At 45.9% G+C, this 24890-nt stretch overlaps 2 protein-coding genes across 2 annotated transcripts in view; both read left to right on the top strand.

Annotated features, from left to right (window-relative positions):
• The window catches only part of LOC309558766 (protein mono-ADP-ribosyltransferase PARP14-like), a 343037-nt gene that overhangs the window by 77849 nt on the left and 240298 nt on the right, over positions 1-24890 (top strand). The gene's annotated exons all lie outside the window — the stretch shown is intronic.
• LOC309557749 (protein mono-ADP-ribosyltransferase PARP14-like) overlaps positions 1-24890 on the top strand; it is a gene marked incomplete at its 5' end in the record, with an annotated part of 85156 nt that overhangs the window by 56679 nt on the left and 3587 nt on the right. The window contains 5 exons of the mRNA XM_082260517.1: positions 4128-4307; positions 6828-7034; positions 15138-15740; positions 17099-17241; positions 19260-19434. Coding sequence (XP_082116643.1) covers positions 4128-4307; positions 6828-7034; positions 15138-15740; positions 17099-17241; positions 19260-19434 — 1308 coding nt within the window. The remainder of the gene's footprint in view (positions 1-4127; positions 4308-6827; positions 7035-15137; positions 15741-17098; positions 17242-19259; positions 19435-24890) is intronic.

Raw genomic sequence — 24890 nt, 5'->3', positions numbered from 1 at the left:
CTATAGCATGTTGTAGACCGTTGCCATGGAGTCTGTAACTCCCAAATAATCAAAGTATTGTTTAGATGTGGATTCCAAGTACTTCAATGTAGGAGCCGGACTGTCTGCTACTGAGAGTCTCTGCTATTGTCTCTATAATAAGATGTTCTGTGTTTATACTTAGGATAATGTGTAATGTACTTTGTTTTAGCCTTGTTGCGTGCTGAGTTAATTAACATGTTAATCATAACATTGTCTAGATGTGGATTCCCATTCACCTATTGTTTCTGTCCAGATGGCTAGGTTATTAGTTCAGGTTAATTCTATTTCTGTACACAATTTCATCTGCATAGGATAACGTAATCAGACACCTGACCTGGTGGGGTAATCTGATAAGGAGGGGGATATCCTCCTGTGTGGTATATATTGTGTGTGAGTTTGTTCAATAAAGGTTCCAGATCTATACAAGCTATTTTCGGCTAGCTTTGTATGGGGGCGACTAGAATATCTGATATCTATATTCAGACTGAAGGAAGCCGTATTCTGAAGGAAGCCCACAAACACAGTGTGGGTAGTGGTTCAGTTACATGGTCTATCACATAAAATCCCAATAAAATACATTGATATTTTTGGTTGTAACATGACAAAATGTGGAGAATTTTAAGGGGTGTGAATGCTTTTTCAAGGCGCTGTAGCTAGTATTAAGTGGCCACATTCACTAGACTTGTTCTGTTGAAGATGTTTTTCAGCTTCTCCAAGTCACTTCTTCAGTTATAATGAGTTTCAGGAAATTACACCAAGTGTCTACACCCACACGGGAAACAGAGACGCCTTCATCCAATCACCATTGATGTAACAATCCTACAGGCTCACCTGAGTCAGAGGACTGCTGGCCGGAGGTAGGAGTGGAGCCCAGTGGCAAGGACCGCAGGCAGGTAGTAGGTGCAGGAAGTCTGGCAGAGGCGTGGTCAGACAATCCGGGTTGGCTACGGTGGTAGCAGTGCTGGATACCGGATGGACACCAGGTAGTATTCTGATGAGGACACGGGTTCACCTGAGGTGCAGAAACTAAGTGCTAGCTGGTTTTCACTAAAGCCCCTGAAGGTGGGGATAGACTGCGCTGCAAGCTAACACCAGGTCGCGGTCCCCAGGATCACCCACCCAGGCAGAGTGCAGGTTCGGTCCAGAGGCGGAGGAGCAGACAAGGGATAACCAGAGAGAAGTCAGACGAGCCAAAGGTCGGGGCGGGCAGCAGTAAGCGTGGTCAGACAATCCAGGTCGGCAACGGAAGTAGCAGCTCAGTAGGTAGGGTAAAAGCAGAAGAGTAGTCGGTAGTCAATTCCTGGTCAGCAGTGGACTTGTGGTAGTAGGCAAGAGCAGCAGGTGAGGAGAAGCTTGATCAAGGCTCAGGAGCACAATAATCAGCAAGCTGGAGTGCAAGGGGCTGGACTTATATAGGGAAGTACCAGGTGGGGGGAATCAAGGGTGATAAGCAAGGCTTGGCTAGACTAAGGTTGAATAATAGGCTTCAGGGAGGAATGTCCAGAGAGGACGGTAGCCTAGTAAGCAGGGCTACCGCCTGGGATGTGGCTGGTCACAAGTTCGAATCCCGACAATTGAATTTGTTAAGGCAGATGTGATTGTCCAAGAACAGGATGGGGGGTGGGAAAGTTTTGGAACCCCCTTGTTGTAGTAATGTAATATTATTCTTGATGTCAGGGAGTCTCTATATGTCTTCTCCTCAGCCCTGGAAAAAAGCAGGGAATCACCTAAACTCTTTCTCCCAGTGCATTATTGGATCTGCAGTTTCCTCCTTCCAGCTCACCAAGCCAGCTTAGGTTTCCCAAACTACACCCCCCACAATCCTAGCATTCCACACCCTGTGTGCCTTCCTATAGTGTAGAGGAAAAGCTCAGCTTCTACACAGCTGTATAATACAAGTCTCCTCTCGTAGCTGTGCCTGTGTAAAGGTCTCCTCTACTGCCAGACACAGGATCCTTCTCCTGCCAGTGCTGCAGACTGGGCTACACTAGATTTTGGGATATATGTACCATGGTATTTTATCTTTCTCATTTGTGTACCATTAAGAGGTATTATCTAACCACTTGTCAGCGAGGATATACAGTATATACAGTGCATCCGGAAAGTATTCACAGCGCTTCACTTTTTCACATTTTGTTATGTTACAGCCTTCTTCCAAAATGGATTAAATTCATTATTTTCCTCAAAATTCTACAAACAATCCCCCATAATGACAACGTGAGAGAAGTTTGTTTGAAATCTTTGCAAATTTATTCAAAATAAAAAAGGAAAAAACCCCATGTACATAAGTATTCACACCCTTTGCCATGACACATCATGGTTCAGGTTCATGATCATGCTTAAGATGTTTCTACAACTTGATTGGAGTCCACCTGTGGCAGAGCACAAACCAAGCCAGGAAGTCCAAGGAATTGTCTGTAGACCTCGGAGACAGGATTGTATGGAGGCACAGATCGGGGGAAGGGTACAGAAACATTTCTGCAGCATTGAAGGTCCCAATGAACACAGTGGCCTCCTTAATCTGTAAATGGAAGAAGTTTGGACCCATCAGGACTCTTCTTAGAGCGGGCCTCCCGGCCGAACTGAGCGATCGGGGGAGGAGGGCCTTAGTCAGGGAGGTGACCAAGAACCCGATGGTCACTCTGACAGAGCCCCAGCATTTCTCTGTGGAGAGAGGAGAACCTTCCAGAAGAACAACCATCTCTGCAGCACTCCACCAATCAGGCCTGTATGGGTGTGGCCAGACGTAAGCCACTCCTCGGTAAAAGGCACATGACCCCCCCGCCTGGAGTTTGCCAAAAGTCACCTGAAGGACTCTCAGACCATGAGAAACAAAATTCTCTGCTCTCATAAACATTGAACTCTTTGGCCTGAATGGCAAGCAACATGTCTGGAGGAAACCAAACACCGCTCATAACCTGGCCAATACCATCCCTACAGTGAAGCATGGTGGTGGCAGCATTATGGTGTGGGGATCTTTTCCAGTGGCAGGAACTGGGAGACTAGTCAGGATTGAGGGAAAGATGAATGCAGCAATGTACAGAGACATCCTTGATGAAAACCTTCTCCAGAGCGCTCTGGACCTCAGACTGGGGTGAAGATTGATCTTCCAACAGGACAACGACCCTAAGCCCACAGCCAAGATAACAAAGGAGTGGCTATGGGACAACTCTGTGAATGTCCTTGAGTGGCCCAGCCAGAGCCCAGACTTGAAGCTGATTGAACATCTCTGAAGAGATCTGAAAATGGCTGAGCACCGACCCTCCCCCATCCAACCTGATGGAGCTTGAGAGGTCCTGCAAAGAAGAATGGGAGAAACTGCCCAAAAATAGGAGTGCCAAGCTTGTAGCATCATACTCAGAAAGACTGGAGGCTGTAATTGGTGCCAAAGGAGCTTCACCAAAGAATTGAGCAAAGGGTGTGAATACTTATGTACATGGGAGTTTTTCCTTTTTAATTTTTAAAAAATTTGTAAAGATTTCAAAGAAACATATTTCACATTGTCATTATGGGGGATTGTTTGTAGAATTTAATCCATTTTGGAATAAGACTGTAACATAACAAAATGTGGAAAAAGTGAAGCTCTGTGAATACTTTCTGGATGCGCTGTATATATTTTTCTTGACAACACATTCGATTTTGGATTATAATACATTTTCCTTTCCTGTGATACTTTTTGGAATGTTGTATCTTTTATATTTGATACTTTTGGCATGGTTTATCTTATGTTTGATATTTATTATTTCCAGCCCGCTCTGGTTTGGTCATGTGATCCAGCTCCCCTGTGTCAATCAGTGACAGCTGCAGGGAGGAGGAGGGAGAGCCGTCAAGGAATAGACCATAAGAGCCTGTGGATGATGTCACCGCTCCAGGCTTTACCAGCCAATACTGAGTGTTCTCTCTTTTCTCCTGCAGCCACCACTGGCTGACACAGAAGATCACATGACTGGACTGGAGCGGGCTGAAAATAGATACCTTTATACTTTTTTTTTTCCTACAGGTTAGTCATCAGAGGTCGCCTGGAGTGGGGGAGGGGACATTTTTAAGGCTAGTTAGTGTTTGGCAGGAATGGCCACATTACCAACTAAATTTTCAATTTCTGACAGGTTCCAAGCCTCATAAAGGATACATCATCACCGATTCTGGAAACATCACACAGTGTAAATGGATTCTCCATGTGACGGTATCAAAAAATTCAAAATCCATTCAGAAAATTGTCCTGGATGTCCTGCAGGAGTGTGAGAAGTGCCAGATCTCTTCTGTCACCTTCCCTGCTCTGGGAACAGGTATGATCAATGCATCACAGACAGTTCTACTTTCATGTACAAGGAAAAATAAGTGATCCTCTTAGCTGCACCCAATAATCACCCGACTCAAAATGTTCCTGTATACCTCACTCATCCAACCAGCATGAGACCTTCCCACCCAAGCAGGAGGAGAGCGTTAGACCTCCTTGCTGTGTCCTTCATAGCAATATTGCCCTCAGGATCACAAGTGTGATATAAACTAAAAGTAGAACTATAGGCAAAACTTTTTGTTCTCATTTTGGAAAGGGCAAGAGAGGGTTATAGCCAGTGGCGACTGGTGCTCCATGGGCCGGGGGGGGGGGGTGTTAGACGAACCACACCATGCCCCCCCCCCAGACCACACCAGCTCGCACACCATACCACCAAACCCCTGCCCCCATCGCCGGCTCTCTTACCCTGGACTGACGTGGAGGCCAGGCAGCGGTAGCGGCTTCCCCCGGCGGCAGTGGCTTCCCCTGCATCTCCTCCCTCCTACTCTTTGGCCAATAGCATGGCCTCTCCTTTAGGCCAATCGGGAAACGGGTCTCAGGACCCGCTTCCTGATTGGCTGGGAGGAGAATCAGTGTGATAATAGCAAATATTCATTCGCTATTGTCACACAACTGGGTGGGCTCAGGGTGAAGTGCTCTGCGTCCCAAGCCCACCCTTTTGTTTAAGCCTATTAGAGCCTCTGGCTCTAATCACATGCTTAAAAAAAAAAGAAAAAAATTGGAATCCATGTGTCCGGTGCCCTACATGTAGATTAGGGGGCCAAACACATGGATGGGGGGGGGGGGGGGGCAGTGCCCCAATAGACTTGCCACCACTGGTTATAACCCCTGTCAGATTTTTTTTCGCTATCTATGTCCCATTGGGGAGATTTACCTTCACTTCCTATCCCACAGCCAAATAGGAAGTGAGAGGAAATCCCTGCAAATTAAAGGAATTTCTTGGGGACCCCCACTTATACCATAACTAATGTCCCCATTAAAAGATTTCCCCTCTATTACTTTTTTGGAGAAAACCCAAAATTTGGGATTTTCTTTTACTTTCACTTTAAATGATAATGGCACACCGGACAAATAGAGGTGAATCTCCCTAACGAGGGACAGGCAGCAAAAAAAACTGACAGAGGTTCTAATCCATCTCTACTCCATCCAAAACTATATAAAAAAAATTTGCCTTTAGTTATACTTTAAGGAATAAGTAATGGGATCAGTCAAGGTATAACATATTTTAGTGTCTGGTAGATGGCTGAGAGTTAAATCCCAGGCCTACACACCTGCTGTGCCCATTATGAGGGGTTCTCACCATCCCTGTGCTGAGTTCCCAGGTCTGTACACTTGCTTTGCCCATTATTAGGCATTCCCACCATCCCTGTGTTGAGTTCCGGGGTCTGTACCCCTGCTGTGCCCATTATGAGGGGCTCCCATCATCTGAGTTCCTGGGTCTACACACCTGCTGTGTCCATTATTAGGCATTCCCACCATCCCTGTGCTGAGTTCCCGGGTCTGTATACCTGCTGTGCCCATTATGAGGGGTTCCCACTAGGGATAGACTGATTATCGGCAAGGCCGATATATTGGTGGCCATTATGCACTTTCCTCGATATATTGGTATCGGCTCCGGAATTGGCCAATATTGCCAATATTTTTGTGATGTCATTTTGCCTTCTTAGGCCGCCTCCCTCACCTTGGACAGCCTCGTCTGGAGTCGGGACTAGTCTCGCGGGAGTGTATTACATTCATACACCCACCCACAGCAGCCCGGTGCTAGCCAGCCACCCACATCCACAGGCCCTGTACCAGCCATCCAGCCACCCGCAGGCCCTGTGCCAGCCACAAACCCACCACAGGGTGCCAGCACACCAGCCACCCACCACAGGGTGCCAGACAGACAGCCACACACAAACAGGGTGCCAGACAGCCAGCCACCCACAGGCCGATATCGGTATCGGCCCTGAAAAAAACATATCAGTCTATCCCTAGTTCCCACCATCCCTGTGCTGAGTTCCTGGGTCTATACACCTGCTTTGCCCATTATGAGGGGTTACCTCCCATCCCTGTGCTGAGTTCCCGGGTCTGTACACCTGCTGTGCTCATTATGAGGGATTCCCACCATCCCTGTGCTGAGTTCCTGGGTCTACACGCCTGCTGTGCCCATTATAAGGAGTACCCACAATCCCTGTGCTGCGTTCCCAGGTCTGTGCACCTGCTCTACCCATTAACAGGGGTTCCCATCAGCCCTGTACTGAGTTCCTGGGTCTACACACCTGCTGTGTCCATTGTGTGGAGTTCCTATCATCCATGTGCTGAGTTCCCGGGTCTACACACCTTCTATGCCCAATATGAGGGGTGCCCACCATCCTTGCACCAAGTAGAGGGAGGGGCCTCCTCTGATGCTAGCTTTGTACAGCAGATACCTCTGATTAATGTATTTTCCTTTTACATTTAATGAAGTAAAAGTTACATTTTGTGGTCAGTAGATATCTTTGTTAAACATTTTGTCTGGTTGATACAGGTGCGGGGGGATTAAACGCCTCCACAGTGGCCGACTCAATCCTCGATGGTTTGGTGGACTTCATCAAATCTACATCAGTCCGTTCTCTTCAGACTGTGAAAGTGGTTTTATTCCAGCAACATATGCTGAATGATTTCTACACGAGCATGAAGAAGAGAGAGGGAACTGGCCTGCCCGAGACCAAATCCTTCTTCACTAGAATAACCGGTGAGTGGGGTGTGAGTTCAAGATGGCAGACTGAGCAATAAAGGGGAAGAGACCCTATTGTATGTAGAAGAAGATAAGGATCCTGGAAGAATGACCAACTGAAGCACCCCAGCCTGTTTGTCATGTACCTTGTGGCAGAGTCTGACGTGTAGAGGGAGGCCTGTCGTACAGCCCCGGCTCTGAGACCACAAATTTTGCGACAGTGGCTGCGAGAGCACGGCGAGGTATGAGTGCCTGTAAGATGTCCATCAGCCGTGGCAGTGGGCAGCAGTTGCGTCATCAGAGACAGGTCGGATCGCTGAAGCAGGCAGATGGCATTAGAGACAGCAGACCCCAGATTGGGCAAACAGCAGGCAGCAGTTGCTTGACAGGCAGCTGGCAGGTAGCAGGTGCAGGACCAGCAGGAACCAGGTAGCTTTGCAGAGCAGGATAAATGGATGCAAGGTCAGAAGAGCCAGGTCAGCAAAAGATGATCAGATACAACATAGAATCAGGCAGATGAGCAGAAGGCAGAGCAAATCCAGAGACAGGCCAAGGTTTAGGACAGTTAGCTTTTGAAGAAAGGTCAGGGCAAGGCAGGTCAATAACAGGAGTCAGCACAGGAACAGATTTAGGAGCAAGGGTAATAGCTGTAGATCAGACAGCACTGGCTATTAGAACTCTTCCAGTTTAAATAGGGCCATTGGCACCAACATTAGCAAAGGGGGGGTGTGCGTTTGCGCATGGGCATATGTATTCCCGAACTGGTATTCACAGGCAAACAGGCAACTTCACATTTGCACCTGCGCAACTGTGTATGTCTTGAGGCTTCACCTGTACCATGACTAGTGCCTTCCTGACACTGATATTCAACTCTGAATACAAATCAATTGCAAAACCAATGTGTTTTGGGGGCTGTAACTCCACCCCCTTCAGGGCTTCAAGAAGAGGTCTCATAAGCAATGAAAATTGCTGGACTAATGGATAAATACTTATCTCTGAATGCTGAAAAATGGTGCCGTTAATCTTTTCTATATCTCTGCTATTACTGCGTGTCAGCTCTTCCCCTGCCAGAAGCCCGATTTGTGGGTGTTTCCTAGTTGGTAGATCAAGCAGAGCTCTGTTGCTTCCATCCTTTCTGCTGTCACTGTGCATTTGAGGCATACTGAACAGATTGAGGTCATCAACATCATCATAGGTCCTGTCTGCTCTGTTTCTCCTGTGTCACAGTACATTACAGGCCTGCTTTTTGGTCGCTCTGATATCCACATCATTGATCTTGTCTGCTCTGTTTCCTTTGCCCACATTGCTGTCACAATGCATATCTTGGGAGTATCTGTTGGCAGGGCCGGTGCAACCACCAGGCGGACCAAGGGGCGGCTTGGGGCGGGCAGGTCCGCAGCCGGGGATGGGGCGGAAAAATTAACCTTTTTTTTTTTTAAATACTTTATTATCCGGACTTAAATCTGGATCGCCGAAGCAGTCTGCTTCCTTCTGTCTCAGCGGGGGGCAGAATTGATAGGATCGGGTCATCGGGAGGATCGGAGTGGCTGTGTCTTACACTTACAGCGCTGCATGATTTCAAAAAGCCGAGTTCTTCTGCGGCGGAGAGGATGTCCTACAAAGTCCCGCCTCCTGGGCCGGCTCTTACCTATGATAGACAGAACACTGGTGACGTCTATCATAGGAGCCAGTGTCCAGGAGGCGGGACTTTGTAGGACATCCTCTCTGCCGCAGAAGAACTCGGCTTTTTGAAATCATGCAGCGCTGTAAGTGTAAGACACAGCCACTCCAATCCTCCCGATCCTCTCAATTCTAACCCCCCCGCTGATCGGCGGTCCAGATTAATGGGGGCACACACACTGGTCAATCTGCATTATTGGGGGCACACACACTGGTCAATCTGCATTATTGGGGGCACACACACTGGTCAATCTGCATTATTGGGGGCACACACACTGGTCACTCTGCATTATTGGGGGCACACACACTGGTCACTCTGCATTAATTGGGGCACGCACACTGGTCACTCTGCATTAATGGGGGCACACACACTGGTCACTCTGCATTAATGGGGGCACACACACTGGTCACTCTGCATTAATGGGGGCACACACCGGTCACTCTGCATTAATGGGGGCACACACTGGTCAATCTGCATTATTGGGGGCACACACACTGGTCACTCTGCATTAATGGGGGCACGCACACTGGTCACTCTGCATTAATGGGGGCACACACACTGGTCACTCTGCATTAATGGGGGCACGCACACTGGTCACTCTGCATTAATGGGGGCACGCACACTGGTCAATCTGCATTAATGGGGGCACGCACATGGTCGCTCTGCATTAATGGGGGCACGCACATAGTCGCTCTGCATTAATGGGGGCACACACACTGGTCACTCTGCATTAATGGGGGCACGCACATGGTCGCTCTGCATTAATGGGGGCACACACTGGTCACTCTGCATTAATGGAGGCACGCACACTGGTCACTCTGCATTAATGGGGGCACGCACACTGGTCAATCTGCATTAATGGGGGCACGCACATGGTCGCTCTGCATTAATGGGGGCACGCACATTGGTCACTCTGCATTATTGGGGGCACACACACTGGTCAATCTGCATTAATGGGGGCACGCACATGGTCGCTCTGCATTAATGGGGGCACGCACACTGGTCACTCTGCATTAATGGGGGCACGCACACTGGTCAATCTGTATTAATGGGGGCACGCAGATGGTCGCTCTGCATTAATGGGGGCACGCACAATGGTCGCTCTGCATTAATGGGGGCACGCACAATGGTCGCTCTGCATTAATGGGGGCATGTACACTGGTCAATCTGCATTAATGGGGGCACGCACACTGGTCAATCTGCATTCATGGGGGCACGCACACTGGTCAATCTGCATTAATGGGGGCACACACACTGGTCAATTTGCATTAATGGGGGCACGCACACTGGTCAATCTGCATTAATGGGGGCACGCACATGGTCGCTCTGCATTAATGGGGGCATGCACACTGGTCGCTCTGCATTAATGGGGGCACCCACACTGGTCGCTCTGCATTAATGGGGGCACGCACATGGTCACTCTGCATTAATGGGGGCACGCACAATGGTCGCTCTGCATTGGATGGGGGCAAGTTTTGGGGAATACCTTTTTTTGTTGTTGGCGTTCTGTATTTGGAATTTGACGGTCACTTTTCCGGACCTCGAACTGAATGGAAAATTTGTAAGTGGACCTTTCAAGTTTACATTTGAGTACCCCTGTTATACACTGATGGATGACGCCAGGTCCGGGCCTGTACGGCACTTCAGTGATGACGTCCTCCTCCGCGCAGGAGGACGTCTGACGTCACTGAGTGGGCGGCCCTCCGCTGCTGGCGGCACAGAGGCTGCAGCAGTAGTACAGTACCCAGTCTCGCGCCGCGGCGCCGGAAGATTAGAGAACATCGCACAGGCACAGGTGAGGGTGGGGAAGAAGAATGGATGATGGAAGAAGGAGCAAGGGGGGTTAATGGATACGGGGTCGGGTGGATAATTAATAAAGCAGGAGGGCATAATGGAACTGGAAGAAGGAGTGGGGGGGGGGAGGAATGGCGGAAGCAGAGCAGGGCCCAGGGGGGATGGATGATGGAAGAAGGAGCAAGGGGGGTTAATGGAGACTGGGTTGATAATGAAAGCAGGAGGGCATAATGAAAGAAGAAAGAAGAAGATAAGGGTGACCAGCGCTATGGAGTGAGAGATCCTGAACAACTGGAAAGGTGTAAGCTGCCAACAACCGAACCCACGAGGGGTTAAAGAGTGAAATAAATGAAAGGAGGTTGCAACGGCGCTACCTTTTACCTTTTTACCACCAGCACTTCTTCCGTTTTCATTTTTAAATATATTTTTTGTACTCAATTTTGCAATATTTGTTATATTCCTAGCTCTCGGAATTCTTAACAATCTCTCTAGTGAATCAATATTCTCTACCAACATGCACAGCCTACCCTATATTTTATGGCTGTTGCAATATGCCTCCGGGCATATCAACCTCCGGGCCAATACAATTTTTATTGTCATGTTTTATTTTTATTTTTTATTTTATTTTTATCATATTTTTTAATCCGCAAGATTTTTTTATCTATTTTTAAATTTTTCAATTTTTCCTTTCATTATTAAGGTATTTTTCCAATTTTAAAATGAATTATAATAAATGTTGTGTTTTAACATTATTACGGTATCAGAGAAAGGCTGTCAAGAAATGATGTTATAAATAGCTGTTCCTCCGATCCGGCATCTGAAGAGGCATTGCAAGGAGGCCTAGTATGTCCCCTGTCGGACTTCAGGTTGCGCGCACCAATATGGCGGCGGGGGAGGCCGATTGGTTGCTAGGAGACGAAAATGCTATTTATGAGCCGGAAGCTTGCTACGTTGACGCCGCTCCAGCAGACGTCCTCTGACGAAACGCGTAGGGCGGAGTCGCAACGTCATTACGTCACTTCCGGTTTCGGAGCCTGGGCCGTGGAACGCGGAAGCTTCCCGGCCGTCGCCGCTGATCTTAGACAGCCTAAACGTGAGTTTTTTGCTCTCTTTGTTCCACGCTACAGATTGTATACCACATCATGGGGCCCTTTTCTTCTATTTGAGGAATTCAAAGCTACGTCCATTCGCTGGAGAACCCTGGAAATAACCGACCACCTACAGCATTACAGGTCGTATATCAAGGGTGACATCTAGTGGACACACAAAGGAATTACAACCCCATTTTATATTTTAAATGATCTCTATTTATTTTCGTTCACTCTTCACGAAGTGGCAACAAAATACGCCACACACAGCACGGATATTATTGCACAGATATTATTTATATCCACTTGTTTATTTGTGTATTCGATATAATTTACTGAAGCTAAAAACAGTTTTCACGAATAAATTGCACCCTTGGAATTCACTGTTTTATATTTATTTGAGTACATATACAGCACAACACTTGCACTTTATCAAATTGCACCTCTTGGGTCCAGGATAAACAATTAGTTTTCCTTGTCACTTCACAAGTCACTAGTGCACTTTACTTTGGACCCAATGTGTCATGGCACAATTTTAATTTGCTAGCACTTTATTTAAGGTTGGTACTTATATAGCACTTATCACTTTAAAGGTAGCGCCGTTGCAACCTCCTTTCATTTATTTCAATGGAAGAATGAGTGGGGGAAGCACGGGGGTTTGATAGCGGAAGCAGAGCAGGGCCCAGGGGGGGGATGGATGATGGAAGAAGGAGCAAGGGGGGTTAATGGAGACAGGGTGGATAATTAATGAAAGCAGGAGGGCATAATGGAAGAAGGAGTGGGGGGGGTTAATGGAAGCACGGGGGATGGATAGCGGAAGCAGAGCAAGGCCCAGGGAGGATGGATGATGGAAGAAGGAGCAAGGGGGGTTAATGGAGACGGGGTGGATAATGAAAGCAGGAGGGCATAATGGAAGAAGGAGTTGGTGGGGGCCGGGGGGGGGGGTTTAATGGAAGCAGTGGGGGATAATGGAAGAAGGAGCAGGGGGGGGGATGGATAATGGAAGCAGGGGGGTAATGGAAACAGGGGTGGATAATGGAAGCAGGGGGGATGGATAATGGAAGCAGGGGGTGGATAATGGAAGCAGGGGGGATGGATAATGGAAGCAGGGGGTGGATAATGGAAGCAGGGGGGATGGATAATAGAAGCAGGGGGGATGGATAATAGAAGCAGGGGGGATGGATAATAGAAGTAGGGGGATGGATAATGGAAGCAGGGGGATGGATAATGGAAGCAGGGGGATGGATAATAGAAGCAGGGGGATGGATAATGGAAGCAGGGGGATGGATAATGGAAGCGGGGGGATGGATAATAGAAGCAGGGGGGATGGATAATAGAAGCAGGGGGATGGATAATGGAAGCAGGGGGGATGGATAATAGAAGCAGGGGGGATGGATAATAGAAGCAGGGGGATGGATAATGGAAGCAGGGGGGATGGATAATAGAAGCAGGGGGGATGGATAATGGAAGCAGGGGGGATGGATAATGGAAGCAGGGGGGATGGATAATGGAAGCAGGGGGGATGGATAATGGAAGAAGGAGCAAGGGGGGTTAATGGAGACGGGGTGGATAATGAAAGCAGGAGGGCATAATGGAAGAAGGAGTGGGGGGGGGTTAATGGAAGCAGTGGAGGATAATGGAAGAAGGAGCAGGGGGGGATGGATAATGGAAGCAGGGGGGATAATGGAAGAAGGAGCAGGGGGGATGGATAATGGAAGCAGGGGGGATAATGGAAGAAGGAGCAGGGGGGATGGATAATGGAAGCAGGGGGGTAAAAAGCAAGAAAGGTTAGATTTTTATAGTGCTCACTTTGAATGTTTACATTATCTAGCACTTTAGTTGAATTGCATTCAGTTAACTCTCTGGAAACTTATGTTCTTGGCATGGCTTGGCTGCCGACTAGTATGGCCGCGTAGTACATTATCTGTACGTTATCAGTGTGTGTTATCTTTGGTGTTGAATAGGACTGAAGGTCCTAAAAATCTCATGTTCTCAAAAAACTCATGTTCTGATATTATAGTTTGAAAATATGTTTATTTATGCACTTATTGCTCTTCTTTTAACCAATAATGGCAATGTTTTGCCTTGAATAGGCCGTTTTAGTGTTGTAATGTTTGTGTGCAGTACTATTTCCTGCACTTCTACAAGTCTGTTTGCACTATTTCCTGCATTTTTACTCATTGGTAAATGGTAATGTTAATTTAATGGTAATATTTTGCCTTGAATAGGCCGTTTTAGTGTTGTACTGTTTGTGTGCACTACTATTTCCTGCACTCTTACAAGTCTGTTTGCACTATTTCCTGCACTTATTGGTAAAAAATGTGTTTTATAGCTGTATAACTTATTTTGTTAAACCGTTAATAAAAATGCACTTAACAAAAGCACAAATTAGTGTGTTTTTTTATATAAAAAAATTATTGAAAGAAACATTTTTGCAAGGGAGGTGGGTGGCCGTTGGGGGGGGCGCCAAAATGGAGCTTCGCTTGTGTAGGCAGAGATCCTTGCACCGACCCTGTCTGTTGGGCACACTGACGTAATCTCTGATCTTGTCTGTTCTGTTGCTCCTGCCCCTTTGCTGTCAGCCAGCCTGAGTGTAGAGGTTTTTCAGGCAATTGCTTTAACATGCCCCCTCCCCCCTTTATGCATTTTGATGGTGCTGCTCTCAGGCAAGTTCCAGTTGCCAGAGACAAATGCTGTCAATCAATGCTAATTAGTGATTCGTCTTCTACAGAGCAGTGTGGTCAAACAGCAGTTAGGGGTGGAGGAGCATGCTGTCCATCATAGCTGATCATAAGTAAGTACATACAAAACTATTACAATTATAGGAATACAATACAAAACTGACAGATAGACCTATATCAAGCAAAATTGTACCTACTTCCCAGCAAAATAAGAAGAAAATTTGGTCTGTAAAGAGTTGAAATATGCTGAAAATTTACTTAACTCAGTTTAGAGTGGGTTCATGATCTCCATAGGCAACGAGGAACCCAAGCTTAATCCATAAGCAGTTGCTGGAGATCAGGTAAAAGGGTCTTCAGGTATAGCTTCTTCGGGCTGGTACAGACCTTCCTTGGTGTTAAGTCATTATGGAGTCCTCTTGTCAGCTTATGTCTGACGACCTTTTATTTGGAAAATGTACCATCCCCACATGGGTGTGGCCCCTTTCACAATACTGAGTTTTAATAACAGAAACAAACTCCCCAAAGTATGCAGATCAACCCTTCTGTCCTCTGCCCTCCAGCTTCTAGAAATGTATCCAAACTTTCAGAACCAGGGGGAGGTACCAGAGACCTGCCTGTATGAGTCATCCAATCTGACCTGCAATAAACTCTTGAAACAGATTCAAGACTCATTTTACCACGAGCCAATAAATATGCCTGCACTATTCTAGTAGTACACTAGAGGGTACTACATACAGAACATCCTCACAGTCCCTTAGCTGAAATCCATGTTACCAAAACTTTGGTCTATATTCCATTCATAAACTATTGGTTCACAATTTACAGTATATTTCCACTTTCAGAGCAGTATGTGACGCCATTGTTTCTTGTCTTGTAGAATTTTTAATGCCATCAAAAGCATCAAAGCCAGCTCAGAAGCTTACTGCCTTTCAGTTGATGGACGGCATTGAGCCTGTGGTGTTCGGCTTGTGTGCTGAAGATAAAAGGAGCGTGGACAGGACGAAGGCTTGGCTACAGCAGATGATCGACAATGAGCAGGCAGAGAAGGTGATCAGAGAGGAATGTATTTCCGAATTAGAAGAAGCCGAGGTGGAAAAGATCTCTGACCTCCAGAAAAAGTTTCAGGTCTCTGTCTTTTACAAACCACCCGACCCCTCTATTAAGATTGTGGGCCTCACCCGGGATGTTCTACCTGTGTCCGGGGAGATCGAAACAATTATAAACCAGGTAAAAGACAGGAAGAACCGGGAGCGGGCAGCGGAGCTCACCTGGAAACTGGTGGAATGGAGATATGACAATGGAAGAACTATGATTCCCTTCAACAAGATGATAAACCTGGAGCTGGAAGAGGCACAAAATGACAACAAGGTCCAGACCACAATCCAGATCCAAGGACAGCAATATACTGTCAGTTTACAAGGAGGAACAGCCATAGACAGGCATGGAAACCAAATTCAGATCCAACGGGTTGTGAAATATGGTAAAATTACTTTTATTGGTAATTCATCCAATGTATTATATAAACTAAAAACTACAGCTGGCATTGCAGGGAAGAGGCTCCACAGGGAAGTCAGCTGTACCATTACTTCTTCAGGAGATACTGGATTGTCCTGGGCTCTCCTACCCTTCTTATAGCTACACCCGACAACATACCATGGGCGATAAGTTTCAGTTTCAGACAGTTTGGTTTTTATGAAGTTTATGTGCTCAACAACTTATGGAGAAAGGGTTGGTGGTACAGAATACCAAAAAAAAAAGGACAAAATAGCCCAGGGCATGTTATTTCAGCAACCAAATTGTATGGTGTATTGGACAGTGTCTATGATTTCTTAAGTAGTGGCTTCCTAGCATAGGCATGCGCACTGGGTGTGCCTGGGCACACCCTAATCACCCCATGTGCATTAGAATTAGTGCTCTGCAGGAAGATGGGAAATATCACTCTCTTACCAGTTCTGCCATAAGAGAAGTGTTTGCACACTTCTCTTTCACTGTGTCGGCAGGGAGATCAATGTTCCCGGGGTCATATATATGTAGACACAAACACAGGTGTGTGCACCCTAATGCAATAGGCTGCGCACACCTATGCTTCCCAGTAATATCAAAGTTATTGGTGACCCTATTGTTTCAGCCTCCCAGTAACAAATACATTTTATAAGAGAAGCTATTGGTGATTCTAAACATTACCCTCCCAATGACACTAGACCCTTCAGGAGTGGCTATTTGTGGTCCTAATATTTTAGCGAGCAGACTCTCAATAGGAATTATTCCTATGACCCTATACAAGCAGTTACAGGTACCCTTAAGGGGTTGAGTAACGAGGTCTCCATGTAAGGATCATCCACCAGCAGCTTACCCCAAGCTCTCTTGGATTTCTTTCTGCATAGCTACTCCTCTGAAGATGCTCCAATAAGCAGCCATCTTCCTGATCCCACAGGTCCTAACACAGGCCAGCTTGTATTTCTTGGACCTCGGCTCAGACCCCAGGAAGATAAGCTAAGAAAACCTCAATGGCAGCCAGATGTCTCATCATTTCTGGTGACACATCTGCCTGTCTATGGCTAGTTATCCATTCCTATATTGCAGGGACATGGAGGGAATGTAACAGCTTAGGATAGACCATCTGGGATAAGGTGGACAATCTGCTTCTCTGTTACGATTTGGTGGCTTTATCAGCTTCTAGAGAACAGAGACCTGAGTGTATGATGGGGACCTCAGAATTATCTTCTCTACAATGAACTATTCTTATTAGCTGCCATGCCAATGCTTCCAGTGAGGTTGTGCACCAAGGTTTACCTATCTAGTTTTTTTCGGGTGCTGACTGCACATCTTATCTTTCAGATGGGGACACTCCGAGATTACCATCACACTGGAAGAAGATGGATAACACTCTTGTGATGGAAGTGGAAGTCATTTCAGGAACTGCTGAATACTCCGCAGTGCAGCAGAAATTCCAGAAAAGCTGTGCAAACCAAATATTGAAGGTAATGTATTCTGATACATTGTGACGAATGATGTCAGATGTCAGTGATATAATTCTGGGTGACAGTGATGGTGTCCTGCTCAGTGTAGAGATTGGCACTGGAGACTGGTGCTGGGTATGTGTCATTGAGTAAAATCCTGAAGTGAATTCTTAATGCCAGGGAGAGATGTTTGGATATACCTGGAGAAGCAGTCTCTGGGTCACACTATTGTTAGATTATGCAAGAACAATCTCCTGATAGAGGCTCTTCTGGTGACTACTGCTACAGGCTGGACAGATGTAGAGTGCTGATCTGGTAAAATCTTGGCAAAAGTCCAGAAAAGCAGCAGAAAACAGGTGCAAGGATGCAGGACCTTTCAGTCATCTCTCTGAACAGACTGGTAGGATGTGCGGTCAGATAGCCAAGTAATCAAAGTTCAGCTCTGGATTCCAAAGCTTAATCAAAGAGTATCTATCATTAGAGCTGGAGGTACATTTCTTACTCTGTACCCAGGTGTGAAGGCCACTGCCGGTAGTCTAATGCATGCAATATGTAGATTCTCCTTCAGGCAGTGGCGTAGCGTAGGTTTTCAGCGCCCGGGGCAAGGTAAGTAATTTGCGCCCCCTACACAAATCTACTAGACCACTACACTGACATCTGCACTGACCTAGCTGATCACTAAACAGACCTACCTTATTCCTACACTGACCTACCTGATTACTATACTGACACCTACACAGACCTACCTGACCACTACACAAACCTACCTGACCACTACACAGACACCTACACTGACCTACCTTATTCCTGCACTAACCAACCTGATCACTGCACTGACCTACCAAATTTCTATACTGACACCTACACTGACCTACCTGACCACTGCACAGACCTACCTGAGCACTACACAGACCTACCTGATTCCTACACTGACCTACCTGACCACTACACAAACCTACCTGACAATTACACTGACCACTACAGAGACCTACCTGATTCCTACACTAAGGATGGCTGAGCAGGCTCCTAAATGGCAGCATGACACTGCGCCCCCCCCAGATTTTGCGCCCGGTGCGGTTGGCCCCCCCAGCACCCCCCACGCTACGCCACTGCCTTCAGGTGACAGCAAAACAGCAGATAGGGCAGATAGACTGCTCTAGAATGAAGTATTCACGAGAGGGCATATAATCAGGGTTTAGGTTCAGGTTTGGTAATGACAGTATGGTGCAAAGAACTGGGCACTACAATTACAGAATAATTGGCTGGCACTATGGAATGGGCAGAAATAAAACTTCAATAGAATATTCCACCCATAACATCAAGTTACAGTTGTTTGATACTTCAATGTGTGAGTGGATCAATCTGCAGTCTGTTACCCCTGTAAATTACCTGAAATGCGTTGTCCTTCAAGGGAGTATATGGCCGATGAAGGAAAGATGTGTGTAAGCCTTGTTAGGGTCCCAGCTGTTGCCTCTCTGCTGGCAACCAAAAAGCGCTCCTCAAGATAGATTCAGATAGGTGTAGAAGAGGGTTGTCACACTTGAGGCTATTATTAAAGATATTTATTGAAAAAATAGTCCTCATGTGATAATTAGAGCCAAAGCGTTGGCTGTGATGGTTGGTGTGGTCAGGGCTGACCAGGAACCGGAGTTCAAATACGACAGAAACCCTTTAAGTGCTGTAAAATGATGGAGAACTTACATGGTGGTTCGCCATCATTTTACAGCACCTAAAGGGCTCTTATGTTCAGGTCAGTCCTGACCACACCAACCATCACAGCCCTGACAAAAGGGGAGGCATTTTCCCGGAAACCCATTGTCTCTACTCATCACCTGTGGACTGTGAACTTCAATAAATATTTTTAATAACCTTGACTGCGAGACCTTACTTATTCTTATTGAGCATGCTTGTACACCCATCAAAATTATACTTGACCTGTCACTATATTCATCATAGAACTCCTGTGTTTTAGTTGGATATTGCAGTTTACTGGTAGAACATTGTATACATCTGAGCCTTTGTATGTCCTGTCCTCCCAGATTCTGCGTGTACAGAACAGAGATCTCTGGTTCAACTACCAGATAAAGAAGAAGAGCATCGACACCAAGAACGGTTCCAACAACAATGAGAGAGAGCTTTTCCATGGGACTGACTTTGACTCCATCCAACATGTCAATCATAATGGGTTCAACCGGAGCTACGCAGGGAGAAATGGTGAGAGATTTAAGGAAAAAATAACAGCTTAATAGCCAATTATAAATAATTAAAAAATAAATATGTAGTATTAAAAAAGATCTAGATGTGTATGTAAATGGAGAGAATATAAGGGGCCATTGATATCTGTAGGAAATAAGACGGTGGATTGATGATCCAGGGAGTGGCCGATTGCCTTTGGGGATCAGCAAGGATTTTGTTTACTGTTGCAGCAAAACTGGATCACATGGTGTAAATGTTTTGGCCTTCCTCTGAATCAATGGCAGGCTTTATGCTGGCAACTTGATAAAGCTACCATTGTAGCGAAACATGTCGTTGTGGCGATCGGGAGGCTCTTCAGAAGTAAACTCAACCAGTCCCCCGTCCCTTTTGACATCCCGGTAATCCTGTAGCCGGCCGTCTGCGGATCTTCGGTCCCACGCAGTGACGTCATCAAAGTGCGACTCCCGAGGCTCACACCGGGTGCCGAGGGAGTGTGACACAGAGGCTCCGATCTGAGGAAGCGGCCGCACATCAGACCGATTGAGCCCTCCTGCCTGCGACCCTATCTGACAGCCAGTTTCTAACAGTAGCCACCGGTTCCCTATAGGATTCCAATACCATCGGTGTGAATGTCCAGAGGCTACAAGGGGCGGTAGGACTGATCTTGTTCCATTCATACTATGCTTTATCATTGGATCAATATAATAAAGTGTTCATGAGAATATTCACTTTAGTCTATATTGGGGTTTATTACCATTTATATGCAAACTGAGCGCCATCTCTCATATTTATTTCCAAGTACATTTTCTATGCTGGCCAACACAGCTGACTCTTCTATATACATCAAATATGGAGACAATCCATAAATAAAAATGGGGATTTGGTCCCACCATATGGCCATATCGTGCTCAAGCCCACCACTGCGTCAAAGTACCCCATTATCAGTGGGTCCTACACTATCCATAAAAAAGGGGTGAATCCAGCCTCTCTAACCCTTGGAGACAACACTCCTTGCTGGGAGAGATGTGCTAATGCACTACAAGGGACTCCTCCTATATCTACCTGATAGTGGACACTGACAGAGTACAGGTGTGTGTGCGCTATTCTTTTTTAATATAAATGTCCCTTGGTCCATAGCTGCACTGGCTTTAGATGTACATGTTCAGGGTTTGCTCCCCCAATTTTTTGCTTGTTTATTATGTATTCGGTCTGACCAGACTTCTGAAGTTGAGCACCCCATCCCCCACACACACCTGTACTCTATCAGTGTCCACTATCAACTAGATATGGGAGGAGTCCCCTGTAGTGCATTAGCACATCTTTCCCAGCAAGGAGTATTATCTCCAAGGGTAAGAGAGGCTGGATTCACCCCTTTTTTATGGATAGTGTAGGACCCACTGATAATGGGGTACTTTGACGCAGTGGTGGGCTTGAGCACGATATGGCCATATGGTGGGACTAAATCCCCATTTTTATTTATGGATTGTCTCCATATTTGATAGTTATTTCTTTTGCATGTGTGCGCTATTCTTTTTTAATACATGTCGCTTGGTCCATAGCTGCACCGGCTTTAGATGTACATGTTCAGGGTTTGCTCCCCCAATTTTTTGCTTGTTTATCTTCTATATACATACCATAACATATCTCCACCAGGATTTTGATTGCTGTCTGTGCCCATGTTGGGGAGATTTCCTCTCACTTCCAGTCCCAGTGACACCCTATCACTCCTGGACACATAGATAGACACCAGACGAGGGAATTTTGGGAAATCTCCCCTTCAGAAACACAGACACTAAAAAAATTAAGAGAGCACAATGAGGTTTCTGATAGTCCTGACAGAGTTTGAGTTGCAGAGTCATAAGGAAAGGTCAACGTGTTTTAGAGGTTCAGATAGGCCCTTCCTCTGGGATTTAGACTTTTAGCCAATGGAAATCTGGGCACAGGCTGGATACCAGATAAAACCCTTAAACCAATGCTTGGAGAAGGCTACATATTAATATATATCTTTTATAGATTGCATTTGATATCCAGATTGTGCCCAGATTACCTTCAGCTAAAAGTCTAAAGTCCTGAAGAAAGAAACGAAATACCATCCAATGGAATAGGGACTATGATAGGCACTTCAGACAGAATAAAACTCCAGAGACAAAAATATAAAATAGTATAGATTTTAATATATATCACAGTAAAAAAATGTTAAATATTAAAAAGAATGTGGCTTGTATACATATGGATGATAGCAGCTCAAAGATGTGGCTACCAGAACCTTAAGCAAAAAGCAATAATGAAATGAGACATCCCGAGCTCATGTGGGGGTAACTGGAACAAGTGCCTCCTACAGTGTGAGCTTCGAGAGATTTTTAAACTCAATGCCATTACTCCACCTGGGCTTGAATGAAGCCATATAATTCAAACCCATTTTGGAAGGCTTCGCTTCGGGGGGATGGGAGAGGTGAATTGGGGGAGTCCTACCTTCTGATTTTCACCACACAGGAGGCATTACTACAATCTCTTGTGTGACGAACGCCCATTTGCTGGGACGTTCACCACGGGCTACTGGAGGTGTGTGGAGGCCAGACTCCTGCCCACGGACTATGGGCCCTGGCTTGTAGGGGAGTGCACCTCTGTGTGGGGGTATATGCTGGAGGACCATAGGAGTAGTGTTGCTTTGGACTCAAATCCATGTCACCCCAAGATACAGACTCAGACTGGGATCAATGTTACAGGCCTAAAGCTGCCTGTTGCAGCAGAAGACTTCTCCACACATTGAGAGACTAAAGAGATGCTAATGACGTCAAACTATTGTCTACTTTGGGGATGTGAATTGACACTTAAGTTGAAAATGGAGATGGGCAGTCTGAGAGCCGATGTCTTCTTCTTTCATCTGTTTAGAGGTGGAGTGTGTTCACACTTCTAGGAATACGTATTCGGCTATGTTTTGGCTGGTTGTTTGTGGAGTCAATTATGATAATGCTAATCCTGTCTGAGCCTGCAATGTCATTCACCTGTGTCTGTCCAGATGGCCAGGTATGTTAATTATGTTCTGTATACAATACATTTGCATGATGTAATCAAGCACCTTAAACTGTATATATTGGAAGTGAGTTGTTGAATAAAGGGTCTTTTGTTTTACCCTTCATCGAGCTTAGGCTGATGTTTGGGGGGAATTGAGGGGCCAGGTCACTGCATCACGTGAGATTCTGGAGACCTAAGACAGAAATACTTGGTCCAAGTATTGGGGATCTGTTACACTTATAATTTTTGGTTAGTATCCATATAATCTGTGCACCATGTTTATGTTTGGTGCACAGATTTATATTTATATTTGTTATTCACTGCTGCGTTTGTATTGTACAATACCTTTGTACCCACCATATGAGCATCCCTGAAAAAGATTGCAAACCCTCATTTTCAAAATAGGATGTCTCATCTCATTGTTGCTTTTTGGTTAAGGTTCTGGTAGCCACATCTTTGAGATGCTACCATCCATATGTATACAAGCCAAATTCTTTTTAATACTTAACATTTTTTACTCTGATATGTAATTACATCTACACTGTTTTATATTTTTCTTTCTGGAGTTTCTTCTGTCTGAAATGCCCATAATAGTCCCTATTTCATTGGGGGGTGTTTTTGTTTCTGTCCAGAATAGGATGATGGCATGCTCTCTACCGTATATATTTCCAATCCTAAAGAAAGGTTCTCTTTAAACCCTCAGAACGCTTTAGTTTTTTTTTGCAACTAATAAATATCCAATGGACTATCAAAAACCTTGTGGTGCTCTTTTCTCTTTCTTTTTAAAGACTCTACCTCAAGGACCCAGTCTTTGTCTGGGGGCCACTACAGCAGATATTCTCAAGCAGGGTGCCATCTGGGTCCTTCAGGGGTGCCGCACTGTGTCTGGTATTTTTACACAGCATCATACGTTTCCTGGATCATGGAAACACATGAGGCTAATCCGGGGTGGGCGGCATTCAGGGCAGCCTTATCACTCAGAAGGGGTTGGAAGTACTTCACCCACACCACCTCCTGTCCACCGCTGTGGTGAAAATCAGAAGGTAGGACTTTTATGTTAATGGGGGACTGAGGATTCCGATGTGAAATTAAGACTCTGAGTGCTCTAAAGTGAAAGGGTGGTGGGGACTGAGGACTGTCATCTGAAAGGGGGGACTGAGGACTCTGATGTGAAAGGAAGGCTTCTGATATGACAGGGGACTCAAATGAAGATGGGGGCTCTGATGAAAGGGAGGACCCAATTTAAAACTGGGGTGCCTTGAAATTTAGCATAACTTTAATTGATGCCATAACTAGTGTACTGCCTAAATATAATAAGGACTAATATAACCAACTGGTAAACCTACCTACAACAGAGTCCAGAATCTTTCACAACCTTTTTATCATTGAGGAAACCTTGAAATAACTTTCCACTCTCTGGGAACCCCTGCTAATTGTGGCAGAACTGCTTGGCACCCCGATTAGGTGCTTCCGTTGTATACAGCTTCTTCCAGTGTGGACATAGGAACCAGATAATATAGCTGAGCATACAAGACTAGCTGACAATAGCTTGTACAGTACATGCAAACTGGAACTCTTTATTGAAAAACTCATGACTAGGGTAGCTCAGAGGTGTCCATATGACTACCACATAACCCCTTATAAGCTCCACCCCCCCCTTTTACCCCATTAAGACACAATACACAAGGTGAAGGTAAATGGCCTTATGGCCTTTTATTAAACAACCTAAATAATAAATCACAATAAAATAACAGTAACATAAACCAAAGCTAGATGTCTCCAGCTGCAGAACACCGACTCAGGGACATTACCACTTGTCCCACTGACCTTACAGGTCTAACACTACCTGGTCCCATTCATTGGACCACACCCAAACAGAGGACATCATACCAACAATGATTCCCCACTTGTATCACACCAACAGATTTTTAACCCCATCCAAGGGGTGCCAACAGCCATCTCCGTACCTACCCCTCCAACCGCTTACCCTATCTCAGGGAGGGAGGGCGGGACATTCATCCAATGGCTCCCCACTCTGACTGTTACTGTACCACCCCTTCCTACAGTCTTTTCTTCTATGCTCCTCCCCATCACCCCGTCTACTCAACCAATCACGTAAGTAAGACTCTCACCTCTCTCTTTTGTACATTAACTCTCCGTTGTCTGGTTCCCCTTATACCTTGTCATGCCAGCCCTATTCTTCATTCGTTCCTCCTAGCTCCGGGCCTTCCTCACAGAATTTATATACCACACAATCAGGTGAGGGATTGATCATATTATCCCAACAATGCAAACTGTGTACATTAAGCTAATAAAACAACTAGCCACCTAGGTGACTCGGTGCCCACCCAGACAATGCTGTGGTTAATTAGAGATCCCACCCCAGGTCAGACTGCCCGGCACCGAGCTCACAAAGTTCAAACACATAACATCTTAAAGTGTTTGTAAAGTCTCAGTTT

The sequence above is a fragment of the Pelophylax lessonae genome (assembly GCF_965119305.1).
Source record: "Pelophylax lessonae genome assembly, chromosome: 6".
NCBI lineage: Eukaryota > Metazoa > Chordata > Amphibia > Anura > Ranidae > Pelophylax > Pelophylax lessonae.
This window is presented reverse-complemented; position numbering and strand designations above follow the sequence as displayed.